Source organism: Passer domesticus, chromosome 15, assembly GCF_036417665.1.
Source record: "Passer domesticus isolate bPasDom1 chromosome 15, bPasDom1.hap1, whole genome shotgun sequence".
In the NCBI taxonomy this organism is placed as follows: Eukaryota; Metazoa; Chordata; class Aves; order Passeriformes; family Passeridae; genus Passer; species Passer domesticus.
In genome coordinates, this window is record NC_087488.1 from 4909386 (window position 1) to 4924138 (window position 14753).

The window sequence follows — 14753 nt, forward strand, 5'->3', positions numbered from 1 at the left end:
TTTCACATGACTAATAGCAGTAATAATGCATGCGTTTAATAGTGACACGGGCCCTCCCCATAACCCTTTCTAATGCCCTGTTCTATGTGCTTAGGTAAATAATGCCACAGCACGTGTAATGACAAATAAAAAGACCGTCAACCCTTACACGAATGGTAAGTGCATGAGCCCCCTGCTTTGGGTGACTGTCCCTGCATGCCACACCCCAGTCCTGCTCAGTGGGGCACTCGCTGCTCCTGGGGTGTCCCACTCTGCATCTCCTGCCTTCCTGGGGCCCAGGGTCCCAGGACACAGTGGGATTGAGCAGGAACGCCACCTCTGCAGAGCTTGGCTGATTCCCAGCCAGGTGGGCAGAGCACAAATCCCTCTGACTGGAATCCCAGTGTTGGACCCCAAATTCCTCTGACTGGAATCCCAGTGTTGGACCCCAAATTCCTCTGACTGGAATGCCAGAGTTGGACCCCCAATCCCCCTGACTGGAATCCCAGTGTCTGACCCTGGTGGCTTTTGTGGAGGACATGGACCTGGTGGGAGAGTGATGCTCTCTGCTTTGTGCAGTGTTAATGAGTGAACTGATGGGAGGGTTCAGCTTGGTTTGAGGGAGGGAGGGAGAGAGATGAGCAAGATTGTCTTTCCTGTAGAACCTTTTAGTACCAGGACACACATCTGGTCAAAGATAATTTTCCATGTCATCCTTCCACAATTTGTTAGAAGAAGGGAGACTGATACCAGGTGCTGCTTCCAGCTTTTCTTGTTTCCCCATGGAGAAATCAGAATTCCAAGCTATCTAAAAATAAAATTCACTCTAATACTGACTTAAGTTGGTGTAATATTGTACATTAATGATAGAAAAAGAATCCACAGTTATTTGAGGTGTTTGGAAACAATACATCTTTTAAATGTTTCCTTTGAAACTGTTAGATCACGTGCTTGAGTGTGCCATTACTGGTTCAGAAAATTCAAATTCAAACAAGTTCCTAACTCAGCCATGTCAAACAACAGCACATGAACTGAAGTTTATTGCAATTATGCTTTTGGTTTTGCTAGACTGTGTAGTTGTTGGTATTTGCTTTTCAATTTAATTCAATTTTTCCTGTCCAGTAGAAAGCAGATGAAATGTGCACATAAAGGTTTCCTGAAGTAGATTAGACTCTTTTCCATTTTGAAATGTAATGGATCATATTTTCTGTATTTGAGATCTCATTAGGGAGGTTTTACTAAAATCCAGGGCACACAGTGGCTTTATTTTTTAATAAAGCTCATAATTTTCTTGTAACACAGTAAAAATAAAACACAGGGATGATTTTAATGTGACATGATAATTGATCTAGTTAAAATGATCTGGAGAAGAAGGGGCTGGAATTCCTCATGCTTTCTTAGAAGCTGTTTTCTTGTATGTAGATGTGAAGTTTGGCAGATGGGAAAATCTCCTTGGTTTATACTGGTTTTAAACCATCCCAGTGAATCTAGAGAGAGGCACCAGGAACTGGATCACATAAAAAGATTTTGTTGTAATACAGAGCTAAATTAACCGTGTGCATATGAGCCCGTGAATTCTGCCTGCTATATTGCAATGATAAAAGTAGTTTTTCTGTAAATGATGATGCATATTTTGTATTCATATTATCCTAAGGCTATGAAACTGTTCATGAGCAAATAACACGTTACATATTAGCACAGCCAGAGCTGAAGGAGGGGAATGTGGGCAATAAGAGATGGGAGGTTTTTAGCCATGTGGTTTTAGAGGAGGTTTGAATCTATGTCATGCACAGCAGGATTACTTAGGTCACACATTCTCATTTTTTAATATCGAAGACCAGGATGAGCAAAGTCTGCTGTTAAGTGTTTCACAGTTGAAGTGTTTTTTTGTCATTTTCCATCCTCTTCCATCCGATCTAGATCTCACCAAAAGTATGAAATAGCCTGTTCAGTGCATAAATAAGTAGCATTTATTTATTGTGAAACCAGGCTACCAATGTGCACACCTTTTGCCAGGTATCCACCAAATAAACCTCTGTTTGCAGTTCATAGCTTTTGATTGTTTTCATATTTTTTACCTTTTTTTTTTTTTAAATGTTTGAAGTCCCCTAAAGTAAACACACAAGGACAATCACGTCCCTCTTGCATAATCATCCCAAGCAACAAGGAATGAAGTGCAGGCATGTAAGGGGCTTCATTTAACTTCATCAGTGCTTATGCTATCAGTCATCCTGGCATGGTACGAGTCTAGTTCTTTATCATTTTGTCAGGAATTAACCACTGCTAGGGCTGATTATTTATTAAAGATTATTGTTGTCTAAAGTAAAGGCCTCATCTTTTAAATAAACTATAAGGCCAGTTTTTTCCACCAGCATGTTAGGATTTGCAAGACTCCTCTGATGCAGGTAGCCAGAAACATTTTGTTTGCACATGCCTTTTTGTTTGCTTCAGAACTACTTCCTTTTTAATGCCTCTCTTTATCTTTCCAAGTGTGTGTTGTGACTGGCATGTTGTTGGCAGGTGTTCAAAAGGTAGTTGGGGCACATGTTGTATTCTATCAAAACGTCAGGAGCTGATATTTATTTTAATTTAAAAACAAGATACACTCTGTTGTGTGTTTCATTCCTGAATACAGCTGGTTGTTTGATGACAGGGCTCATGTTGTTAATAGGATTGCAGAAGTCAGTAGATTTCAAGGCGCAAAAACTTGGTTTTTAAAAAAATATATACAGCTTTGTTCAAATAAGTGGTGTGCTTTTGTGTCCTAAATGGTCTTTGAAATAAGTATGCTTTCCAGTGACTTTTGACTCCCCAAATGAGCAGCTGCTGGGAGAGATTTTTTTGTGGTTTGTTATCAGTCAGGATGATTTTGATGGCTCACCTCATATTTTGGAGATACACTGCTTTCTCTTTGCAAAGAAATTCAATGTCAGGAGTGCTACACGTTAGCAAAAATATTTGAGACATTTTTAGATGTTCCAGCCTATCCTGTCCACAGCTGTACTTTCTTCTGGTGCCCATATTGCCATTCAGGATGCTCATCCAAGTGTTGTAGGGCACAGAGAATTATGGGCAGGTACATTCAGAGAACTGCAGCAATAAAGAGGGAACAAGAAGCAGAGTTCTGTAAAAGGATAAATATATTTTAAAGTTTATACTGGTGGTACTTGGGATTTGAACTTTCTGTTGCTCTAAATTTAGATTAAAAATCACATCTAGTGCCTATTAGCTCACTTAAATCCTCTCCCACTCCCTGTCCCCTTCCCTGGGTAGCAAACAGCAGGGAAGGAAATGGAGTCACAGGGTTCTTTCCTACCCAAGCCTTTCTCTGGCTGTGGTGGCCTCTCCAGTCTATGAAGCAAAAATAATCCTCTCTGTGTTGCTGCACCCCATTTCTATCTCAGCTTGTTACCCCAGGACCATCTCCTTCCCTTCAGCACACTGGACATGTGGCTCTCTGGATGACTGGGAAGCTGGGTCAGGCAGAGGGTTTTTTCTTTGCTTGGCTGATTTTTAAGTTTCAAGCTTTTCCAGTTTCAACTCAAGAAGGAGATTAATATTGTGACAGTAAGAAAAATGCACAAAATTACACCCACAGCCGAGAATTTGCCTCCTCCAGCTGCTGCAGAAGGGTTACTTGGCAGCTGCTCGCTCGGATACATCAACTCCCATCACACTTGATTAACCCACACAGCTATGGGCCAGCACATTGTTGGCTGACAAGATAAAGTTAAGTTTAATTACTGTTATTTTCACTATGAATGAAGTATTTCCTCCATAGGCTTCAAAAAGTTAGATGAGACAGCCGTCACTGGGAGAGTGGTAAGGAGCTGAAATATGAGACTGCCTTTCAGCTGTGAAGAACAATCTGTGTCTTCCAAGATGATTTTTTTTCTTTCTCTCAGACAAATTGTGGCACTGTTAGTGTAACTTAGAAGCTGAGAGATGTCTGTCAGCTGCTTTGACAGCGAAAGCTGACAGATCTAAAGTTCTGTCCAATCTTTCATTTTGGGTGGTGTTGATCAGTGGTCTTCTGAGGAAATATTGAATTTGAAATACTGGGTATTCCCTAATATTTATATATAAAGTTAGATCTTTACCCAAAGTCTCAAAATTTGAATGATTTTCTATCACACAAAATTTGGCTAAGAGATATGTTATATTCTGATGTTCCTAAATATAATCCTTTGGAAAGTAAAATTGATTGATCAGGTAAAACTCCTGTGGTATTTTCTGGAGGAAAAACCTTTTAGCCCTCCTTGGCTGGGCATTTTCCAGTTTCCCTAACTGTCTTTGGGTACAAAGAACAACTGCAGTCACTTCTGCAGAAAAGATGTCATGCAAAACTGCTTACTCTGAACTTACTCATGAGATGCCTTTCAAAACCACCCCTCCCCTCTCTTACTGAACAGTTAATTACTGGGATATAATTACTGTTAATGAGACAGAGGTAGCTTGAAAGGGTGGGAATAGTTTGTTTATTATTGAGATTTTTGCATTGAACTTTGTTTCAGTCTTATAATTCCTTGATGTTTTATGATTTTTCACTGTTCTTTTGCATTATATGATATAGCCAAGGCAGAAATAAACCTAGGGTGCATTTAAATTCTTCTAATCACGGCTTTTGTGATTTTGAAAAGCCTTGTTGTCAGTGTCTGGATTGTATTTTGGTTCCAGAAGCAGTTATAAGTTCTATTTTAAGTACCATAGCTCTGGAGTTTACAACATGCTTTTGCTCAGGGTTTTTCCTTTATTCCCATTTACAAGAAGCGCTTCCCACTCCTCTGATTTGAGTGTGCTTTAGGAAAACCCCTAATTTTTCAGTTCCAGTAGTTCAAAATAATTGTTCACTGAAGGAAGAAGAGTGTGGCTGGGGGATGTTCTGTGGAGTTTGCAGTTAGCTGGGAGTGGATCTACCTGTGGCTCAGCAAACCGCAGTAATTGGCACTGCACCACAGCTAGGAACACTAACGAGCTTGCAGCACTTTCTTTTGCTCTTTTCTTGCCCTTCCAGTCCCTCCAGCCTGGTTATCTTTATCATCCCCCATGCTTTGCACACCCCTGGGTCTGCAGCCAGCCTGGGCGTGCTGCATGGGGTGTAAAGTGCAAGCAGTAATTTGGAGTTTGGCCAGAACAGGTGGAGCGGATCTGTGAGTTCTGTGCTCCGGTTCTGTGGCAGTGCTGGGAGGACAGTGATTATTGAAGAGCAGGGCAGTGGCTGACTTGTACCCCTTGAGAGCTGGCATTCCACTGGACCCCACAGAGCATCTCCTTCCTGTCACAGCAGACACTGCCATGCTGCGCCCGTGCTTTCCTTTTGCCAGGGTAGAATCAAAATGCCCCAATTGTTTGGTTGCCCCATAACCCTCTCTGGCAAAGGCTTATCTGAAATGTTTGTGTCCAGAGAATGAACTCTCCTGGCTTCTCTGGCTTGTAACCAGGGAGCCAAAACAATGGCTGAGAATCATCTGCCCTGCACTAGAGGCTATGGGGATACCTGAAGTAGTGCTGGCTTCATTCCAGAGTTTGACGGAGCAAATCCTTGTGCATTTCAGCCAAGATAATTCACCTGGCCATTTACTCCATTCACATGTCTGCTGAGTGCCTTGTTTCATGACTTATTTCCATACCTCAGACTCTGATATTAGAGCTCAGTAATCAAAGATAACTATGAAACTTGAATTACAATGACCTTTCTTGAAGTAATTTTGTCTGTATTTTCTATACAATAGTAGTTATAGTAATAACAATAATTGCTGTTATTATTATCACTAATTGCCCTATTAACTGTTATGTTTTTGTTTGCTGCAGGCTGGAAATTAAATCCAGTTGTTGGTGCAGTTTATAGTCCAGAGTTCTATGCAGGTAAGGATTGCTCTTTGATTGTCCCACTGGCCATATTTCATTTTAGTGTTCTTGAAAACATGCAAAAGTACAGAATCTGTGTTTGGTGTGAGGTTTGCTTTCTTTGTGTGAGTCACATTATTTACAATTCATTTATATATTTGTGATTCAAGATTTTACCTTACCTGGGCATAATAAACTTTATATAGAAGATATAAGAGTGCCTTTTTATTGGAAAATAGCTAGTATAACATGAAATGTACTGCAATATCCTAGTCTTACATGAGATTTTATTTTATTTCATATTTTAGTGCAGTCACTTTCTTCCAGGGATTATTTAAGGAACAACAGCCAAAAAATCTTATCTATAAATATATATATTAAATATAAATATATATATATAATACATACATGTATGTCGACATACATAGGTATAGAGTATATGCAATCATAATTTTTTCCTGAGCATTTTTCTTTATATTTTATAGTTAGTTTTTCAGTTTGATGTTTTTGTATTTTAAATCTGTATTTTCACCTGACTGAGACCAGATTCTCATTCTGGTTGCAACTTGGAGGAGTTAGAGATTGAGTTTTTTTCTGCTGGAAGTCAGTCATGGCTAGCAGTAGTTTCTACATATGCTTTAGGAACAGAATTAAAAATAAACTTACTTGTAGTCCAAAATCCAGTTGATTCCAGAGGAATTTGAATGCTTCCCACAAACAGCCATCTGGAAAGCATTTTTCAGGGATGGTAGTTCAGCATGGGAAGAGGTTGTCATGTCTGCAGAAGCTGGGGAATCTTCACTCATGGAGATATTGGAGCCTCCAGTTGACAAAGCTGAAAAATTTTTATTAATTTGAGGGACTTCAAGAGATGAAAATTGCTGAAAAGGACACTGTACACTCACATATTTGTGGTTAAAACCAGCTTTTACTGAGATAGATAAAAATCTTTCAATTAGGGTAAAAGTGGCACAGTATAATAAAAAAAACTAACTTGGCATTCATGGAATCGCAGTATTTGGTGCAGGCAGAATTTATTTCCTTGCTGATGTATGTCTGTGTTGAAAACAGGAATTTAACATTGATCTCGTTTGAGTAGTTAGTGAACCAACCCTGAACCTGCATAAATTAGAAAGTCAGAGTTATTAGTCATTTTATATAAATGACTTTGTGTTAATGACAAATATAATAATATTCCCATAGTACAGTAATCAATTTTCTAATACGTATGCAGAATTAACAATCTGACTTATAATTGTCTCATGAAGTAGGGCATGAAGAGTTCACATAGTTTGTAAATTAAAATCAATATTTTCAATCTCTCCTGAAGGTAATTTTCCTAATTTACTGGACTTTTCCCTAACATTTATTTTGTCTTTTAATTATAAAATGGCAGGTTATTGATTTTTTTGTATAACCTCCTAAAGTCCCAAGTGCATTTTTATTGCCAACACTAGGGAGGTGTTTGCCCTTCTTAATGAGAATCTTTAATTACCATTAGAAGAGTATTAATTTAATTTTATGAATTATGACACAAACTCCACCACACCTTTGCAGAAAGTTCCATCAAGATACTTCATTTATTTCAGATTTTATTTCTCCTTATACATACAGGCAGGTTTGTGTTTGGGTTTTGTTGGGTTTTTCAATGCATGTCAAATGCCTTTTATTTATATTGACTAAAATATCACACCTCTCATATTTAAACATCAGAAATTTCTTTTAAACAATTTAGTTAAATTGTGCAGATCCCCTAAAGTTGTTAGGAAATCAAACAGTAAAACAACACTGCAATTCTTGCATTTCAGAATAGAACGCTGTGACTTATCTTTAATTTTGGGTTCCCTCCACCAACTTCCTTAGAGAAGAAGCAATTGAAATTTTGAAGATTATGAAATTAGAGATGTGTTTTTTAAGACAGTCAGAGTTCTACTTGTTTAGTTTACTTATTGTCCCCAGCACTGTCATGATAAAACTGCACCAGCTTTTTCACAGTCAGTGCAAGAAGTTCCTTTAGCTCCTAATAAATGATGAAAAATTTGGCCACTTCTGAAATAAAGATGATACATCTACAGAGAAACTGTTGATTTAAAGTACCTTTAATCTTCATAAATAAGTGAAAAACAGAAGGTTATACAAAGCTGTCAGGATGGCACTGATGAATGGCAAATTCCCCCGTTTCTCAATTGCTGGCGGCGCCGCGGCCGCGAGGCTTCCCCGTATTGTACATCAAATCTGCCAACTCATTTCTGTGATTAAATATTCCATCAGTGCGGGCTGGAAGGCGCTAAAGCTTAACAAGATTCATAAGATGCACCACTTGAATACACATAACTCACTTCCTTGGATGGAGAGCACCCCGCATGCACAGGAAAATTAGAATTGAGTTAAATTACTCCGTAAGACAAGATCAATAGAGAAAGGAGAAGATCCCCTAATGCAATGCAAATCTAAGATATAGTTATGTCCTGACAACTTGAAGCAGACAATTAAAGTCAAATAGGGAGGAACGCAATGTAAATCAACCCTAAAACCTTGAAGATAATGGTAAACAGTAGGACCAGTGACATGATTGTTATAGCTCGGGGTTTTTTTGGAGTGTACACTTCTGTGAAGGAAAACCTTTATTGAGAAAATGCCTGGCAGCTAAAAATGGAGACTCCAAGGTGCACAACTGACACTGGGTTAGGAAAGTATTACTTGGGGACTGCAAAATACTGTGTATTTACAAAACACTATGGATTTCTCTTCCTGGATTTCCGTTCTAAGGCTGTTTGTTTGCCTGTTTTTGGTGCTGCAGTCAATTACAGTGCTCTGGCAATGTGGCTCCTTAGCCGTGGTGGCCTTGGTGTGGATTTCCAGGGACATGTTTGGGAAGGGCCCTCAAGAGACTCCTGCTGCACTTCCAGGGCCTAGCAAGGCTCCCTGATGGCCACCAGCTCCTGCCCTTCCCACCCTTCTGCTGGGAAAATTATATTTTAGAGAAAACTAAAGGATTTTTTTTTTTTCATGTATCATCCAGCTTTTCACAGAATTGCATTTTCCCATATGTAATCAGGGACAGGAAATTTTTTAAAAGATGACTTATGTCCACACAGTCTCCCGCTCATAAATAAAAGATTTTCCTTAAGGGTTTCCCCCTTTAAGGGGGTTTTCCTCTTATGAGAAAGGAATGCTTAATTAAGTTGTGTTATCCATTTCTTATATTTTCCAGTATAATATTTATGAAATTCTTAGGCAGGTCCTAATACGGAAATTTGTAAGAAGCACACTGTGATTTTTCTCACAGTCTTCATGGAAACTGGGATATTTTTTTTATCTATTTGTTTTTCCATCCAGTTTTAAATACATTCCATAGTTTTCCTGTATTTAAGCTATTGTCTGTTCTTTTCCCCACACACTCATTTATGGCTAGGAAAATACAGATTTGCAGCTGGGTTTCTTTACTAGGTATGCTCTGGTACTTTCTTTGTTTCTGCAGTTTGTTATAATATCATTTTCACCTGCTTATTTTTATATAGTGTATATTTTATCTGTAATACCAAACCTTTCTTTCTGCCTCAGGCATTCTGACAGCCAAGCTCCATGTTGTTCCTTTCAGTTATTGCAGATCTTTTTGTTTTTCTCTTTTGGGTTTTGGAACAATGAATTTTTGAGCAATCTCTTGCACTCTCCTTATTGAAATATAGAATATTGTTGCACCTGTGTTACTACAGCAGATCAGTCCTGTACAGCAGGTAGCTTGAGACACAGTAAGGCCACTCTAAAAGACTTTTTATTCCTGCCAGAAAACAGCTTTGTTATACCTGTTGGAGAGGCTCCTTTTTGGCAGTTCCCAAAAGCAATGTGGGGGAAAAGATGTTACAGAAATTACCTGGAAATCTAGTGAATACTCTTTCAGAGAACAGGGAAATTCACAGTAACTCACATGGGAAGATATTTTTTTCTGTTCATAACAACAATCAATATTTCAGAAACTTCAGGATTTAAGTTGACGGTGGAGAAAGAAAGGACTGAAGATTAGAGGTGAAGAACAACTAGAGCACAGCTGAGTGATCAGCAGAAGATCCCATCCTTATTTTACTTAAGGCACTATTATTCTTCCTAAGTTTTGTTAAGTTCTAGGAGTTTCAGGAGGTACTTTCAAGTCCTCCTGCATAGCTGAGTAGATGTATCACTTCATAAATAGCCTTAACCCAGTGAAGACTATTGTAAGCACCCAGTTCCTTGAGTAGTTATTCCACAAACGCTGGCAAAAGTTTCCCCATCACTCAAAATGAAAGAGAGGGGAAGAGTCTGTGCATTTTTGACTCTTGTATAAGCCCTCAGAAGACAAAGAAGTTTATCTGGCCAGGTCTTTTTGGCATTTGGAAGTCAGCAGTATCACCAACAATAAGATTTTGTAACAAACTTTCTTTCAAAAATTTGTTCAAAGGTTTGGAATAGAATGTGATATATAATTAGAAGTACAGAACTAGCATAGCAATATATATAAAGCCATGCCCTTAAGTAAGATGAATCCAGGGGAAGAGAGGATTCCTGTACACTTGCTAATACTGATTCTCTTTGTTCATGTCTTAAAGCATCTATTTCTGGAGTGTAAGAGCACCTGGGATTCATTTCATCTTTCTAGTGTTTCTCTTTGAATTTAAATGAGTCTTGCATAAGCTCAGCAAATACCCTAGAAACACTTCTCAATGTTTGGAGTTTGGGAAGCTGAATTATATGCTTGCACAGCATTCTGATCCTGGGGTAAAAGTTCACTCTATCACATCTCTAAAGCAGATTTTTTCTAAGAGCTCTCTATCACTCCATAGATTTACTCATTTTACCATTTGATTACATACACTTGTGTTCAAACTTCGCTATTGACTAAGCAGATTTTTCTAAATAAATGTATTTGCAGTAGTGTTAGATAAGCAGCTTAAATAGTTTTCTAACTACAGTCAAATAATTATTGTTTAATATTCCACCTGTGATATTTAGATGTTCCCTTACAAAGTATAACACACAGCTGCAAGTGTTGTTTGAAAAATCATAATGTTAAAAGTACCATCATACAAATGAGGAGTTCCTAGGTAGATCAACAACACTGATGACAGCAAATGCATTTCTAAAACTCTGTGGAGCTTTTACAAGCCATTATAGAGGAAATCCTGTTTTAAGAAGGATGAATAAAGCCAGTAGAAAAATGGAATTCAGCATCTGCACTAGCTATTTACTAAAATAAATAAATAAAAATAATAATAATGCAGAATTAATTACGCCTTATGCTACATTATAATGAGTTCTTCATTAAAATGTATACCCTTATGGAAACTAAACAAGTCTTATTCAAAGCTAATGCCAATGACTTATTTTTATAAACACTAATTTAGTCAATTGGTTAAATATTTAAATCTGGAACAGGATTAATCTACCTATACTCACCATTGTATTTGAAGTCTGCACATTTTAAAGAGATGACCACAGGTACCGTCAGTGTTACCCTTTTGAAGGTGTTTCTCTTGGATTTATATCACACAGTTTATACTTATCATTTGATTCTCTTCTATGTGATCTCTAGATGAAATTCCGTAGATTTGATTATTTAATTGTAAATCTTCAATCGTAGGTATGGCTTCATGCCAGAATGTAGGACACTCTTAAGAAGGGAGTTTTTGCTTCTTCACTGTAAAGTTTGTGAATTTTGACCCCAGTCTAGTATGAGGAACCACTTGATACTGGGTTATGGTGGATTTGTTCACAAACAGAATCAGTAAAATCTGTATTTGCTGAAAGGTGGAGTGCTTTCAGAACAGGGGAAAGAATGTGTTTGGGGGTGGGTAGTTGGATCTCTGCTTGATGGCAAGATCTTGCTGAAATGTAGGTCTTGATCCTGGTGGCCATGTTTCCATGTTTCTCCTGAGTTCACATAGTAGGTTTCCTTGATTTTTAGATATTACATAACTCCAAAGAAAACATTCTGAGCAAGCAGGAGCTGTATTGTCCTTTCTTTGTCATTGTGTTCTTTCTAAGTTCTTGTGTTAGTTCAGGTGTTCTTATTGTGGATATAACTGACCAAATTTTAAAGGGTTAAAAGAAGTTCAGCACTGTTCCTTACTCACAAAGAAAATCTTTACAGAAGAATTATCCTTGGGATTCTCTTCCATCATTCTGGTGCTTAGTGAAAATGTGTTCTATGTCTTCCTGGCTAGTGAGAGACCTAAAAGGAGTTAAACAACTGAGGCGACAGCCTCTCCAGACCGTGTATGGTGTAGGTTTTGAGGCTGGATATAAATCTAGCTGTTTTAGAGCTACTGCTCCTGTCTCAACAATTACCTGATCAACAGGGGTGAGCCTGGGCGTGCACGGCCTGGGCCTGAACTAAGGCTGCAAAATGCATTTTTAGAATAAAACAGAGGCTGTACGCCAAGCACCAGCCATGGATAGATGTAAAAAGCACTGGCTTAAGGATCTCTCAGAGGAAAATTGAAGACAAACTGCAAGGTCATCACTAAAACGTTTGTTTGTTCGGAACTGGGTGGGATATTTGCAATGCTAGATAAGTTGTAGCAGTTATGTGGAGGAATAAATTCCTCTGATTATTAGAATAACCAAGTTAGGAAGATCCATGTGTTAGGATGGACAGTCAGGCAGACAAACTACTCTGAAATGTAAAGTAATAAAGTAATATATGAAATGTAAAGTTAATACAGTTAAGTGGAATGGAAAACAACTCTGCTCTGTGTTAAACCTTTATTACATCTGTAAATTAATGCTAAAGCAGTTTAAGATGATGGTTAATTGTATTCCAAACATATTGCTAATGTTTTCTCTTCCTTCTTATGCATTTTTTTTCCCATTTTGGACATTGGACGACAAGATCCCCAATATGCACTGTAATTGCATTTCATAATGCTTATTGAGAGTAACTTTCAAAATAGAGTTTTCATTCATTTATTCGTTGTGGAGGTAGCTGAGAGAGGGCCATCCTTTACAAGCTCTGTTGGTTTGGTGCTCTCAGATATTTTTTTGGAAATCTGCAAGCATAGAATTGCTTCTAGTAAAAGTGAGTGCTTTGGAAACTTTGGAAACATTGCATTACCATTTTTGTAATGGTTTTTCATGCTCCTGAAATTCTGGAACCTGTCTGGGCTAGGAGAGAAATAGACTAGCTAAAGCCAGGATTATGCATGATGATTCAATTTTTGATCTTTTATATTCTCGGTTTGTCATTTAGAATAGAATTTTATTTATAAGTCAGAACCAGCATTCGCTGGTGTGAGCAAGGAGAACTGAGGGATTAGTAATTTGCATCTCTGCATCTAATTGCATTAGATTTGCATCTCTGTTTTATAGATTTACTGAAATAGGTAATTTACACAGAAAATAGTGTCTTGACACAATATGAGAGGATAAAGCATAAACACATCCACTTGTAATCCCTTCAGGGCCATGTTGAAACTGTAGTGTTTGTGTTTGGGCAGAAAGGCTCCAGTTTCATCTATTCTGTGATTCTTTTCCTATTGCAATCTTTATTCAACAGACAGATGTATGAATGCAACCCATTTTAGTTACCAGCAGAACATGAGTGCATTTTTTATATTCTCAAGTATCTCCTTTCAGGAAGAGTATAATTCCAGCTCAGAGTTTACTTCAGAAGTTTATAGTTGGGAATTTTTTTCATGTTTTTTCTCGAAGTTACAAGTGAACCAAGAATAGCCATCATTTACCTGCTTACCTGCTATGGATGCTATAGAGGGCCTAGAAAGATGAGGAATAAAGACTTGGTTTGGGAAAGATCCTGAACAACTTCAGTGGGATGCATGTCCCAGTGTAAAATAATGGCACTGCATATTACAGAGTTTATGTCACCTGAGGTTGTAGGGAGGCATCTTACAGTAAATATATTTTGCAGGAAACCCTGATGGTACTCCTCAGTTTTTTTTCATGACTACATAATGCATGTCCAGTTTTTAGACTTTTCTGGTGACAGGATTTGCACTTGGATGCCAATAATTAAGTTTATTAAGGAGCACAGATAAACTCTCTTAGCATGGTGCAGATTTTGGTACAAGCACCAGTTAAATTTGTGCAATTTAATTTCAGATTAGTTAGCAGCCAAGGGATGCCTGTGGCTGATTAATAATTTTAAAAGTATTTTGGGAAGGGCAGTTTGCTGCAATTGCTTTACTTTGTGAATGGAAACATTACATGAATTGTTCCTGCAGTGCAGCCAGTCTGTGGGAAGGCTGGCTTGTTAATTAAATTAGAAGCAAGTCAGTCACACAGTGCGTTTTTAACCAGGCAGGAGGAGTAAGAGAGATCCCTGTTACTGTGGGATGGCTTCTGTGTCCTACAGAGGGAAGAGGTGGGGAGAAGGGGGGTATGGGGGGATTATCTCATACCAGAGCTCCAAACTGTTGCTTCTCTGGTTTTTACTTGCATGATATTGACACATTCCAATCCCAGTTTTTGACAGCATCCTGGATAGTGCACAGGAATAGCTGGGGAGAGAGGGCTGTTTCTCACAAGCTGGGAAATGGATGATATGGGCAGCAAAGAATAATTGGAAGGGTGGCTTACAAATGATGTTTGATGTAGCATTCATTGCTGTTCCCTGAATCAGTGCCACAGTTCATTGGGTGTTTTGGGGACACTCTAACAGGGGTGATGATAAAGAAATATCCACTGTGCTTAGAAAAGTGATGGAAAGGAAAATCAACATCTTAAATAGAATTTTTGGATGGAGATATCCCAGGAAATATTTTAAAGACACATACCTTCACAGCCTGTTTTTTGGTGTGTTTTTTTTTTCTCCTCCCTCTATTTTAAACAATGTGTATCAAGTTATATGTGAGTCAGGGACTTACTGCATAAATGTATGTATGTATAGGGCACAGATTCTCCTTACCAGCAGCAAGCACACCCAGGCTGTTCAATAA

General features: G+C 38.2%; 1 protein-coding gene across 50 annotated transcripts in view; it reads left to right on the forward strand.

Moving 5' to 3' along the window:
• Positions 1 to 14753, forward strand: part of RBFOX1 (RNA binding fox-1 homolog 1) — a 1139646-nt gene that overhangs the window by 1054913 nt on the left and 69980 nt on the right. For all 50 annotated transcript variants that reach the window (XM_064390362.1, XM_064390361.1, XM_064390359.1 and 47 more), the window contains 2 exons: positions 95 to 155; positions 5791 to 5844. In XM_064390362.1, coding sequence (XP_064246432.1) covers positions 95 to 155; positions 5791 to 5844 — 115 coding nt within the window. The remainder of the gene's footprint in view (positions 1 to 94; positions 156 to 5790; positions 5845 to 14753) is intronic.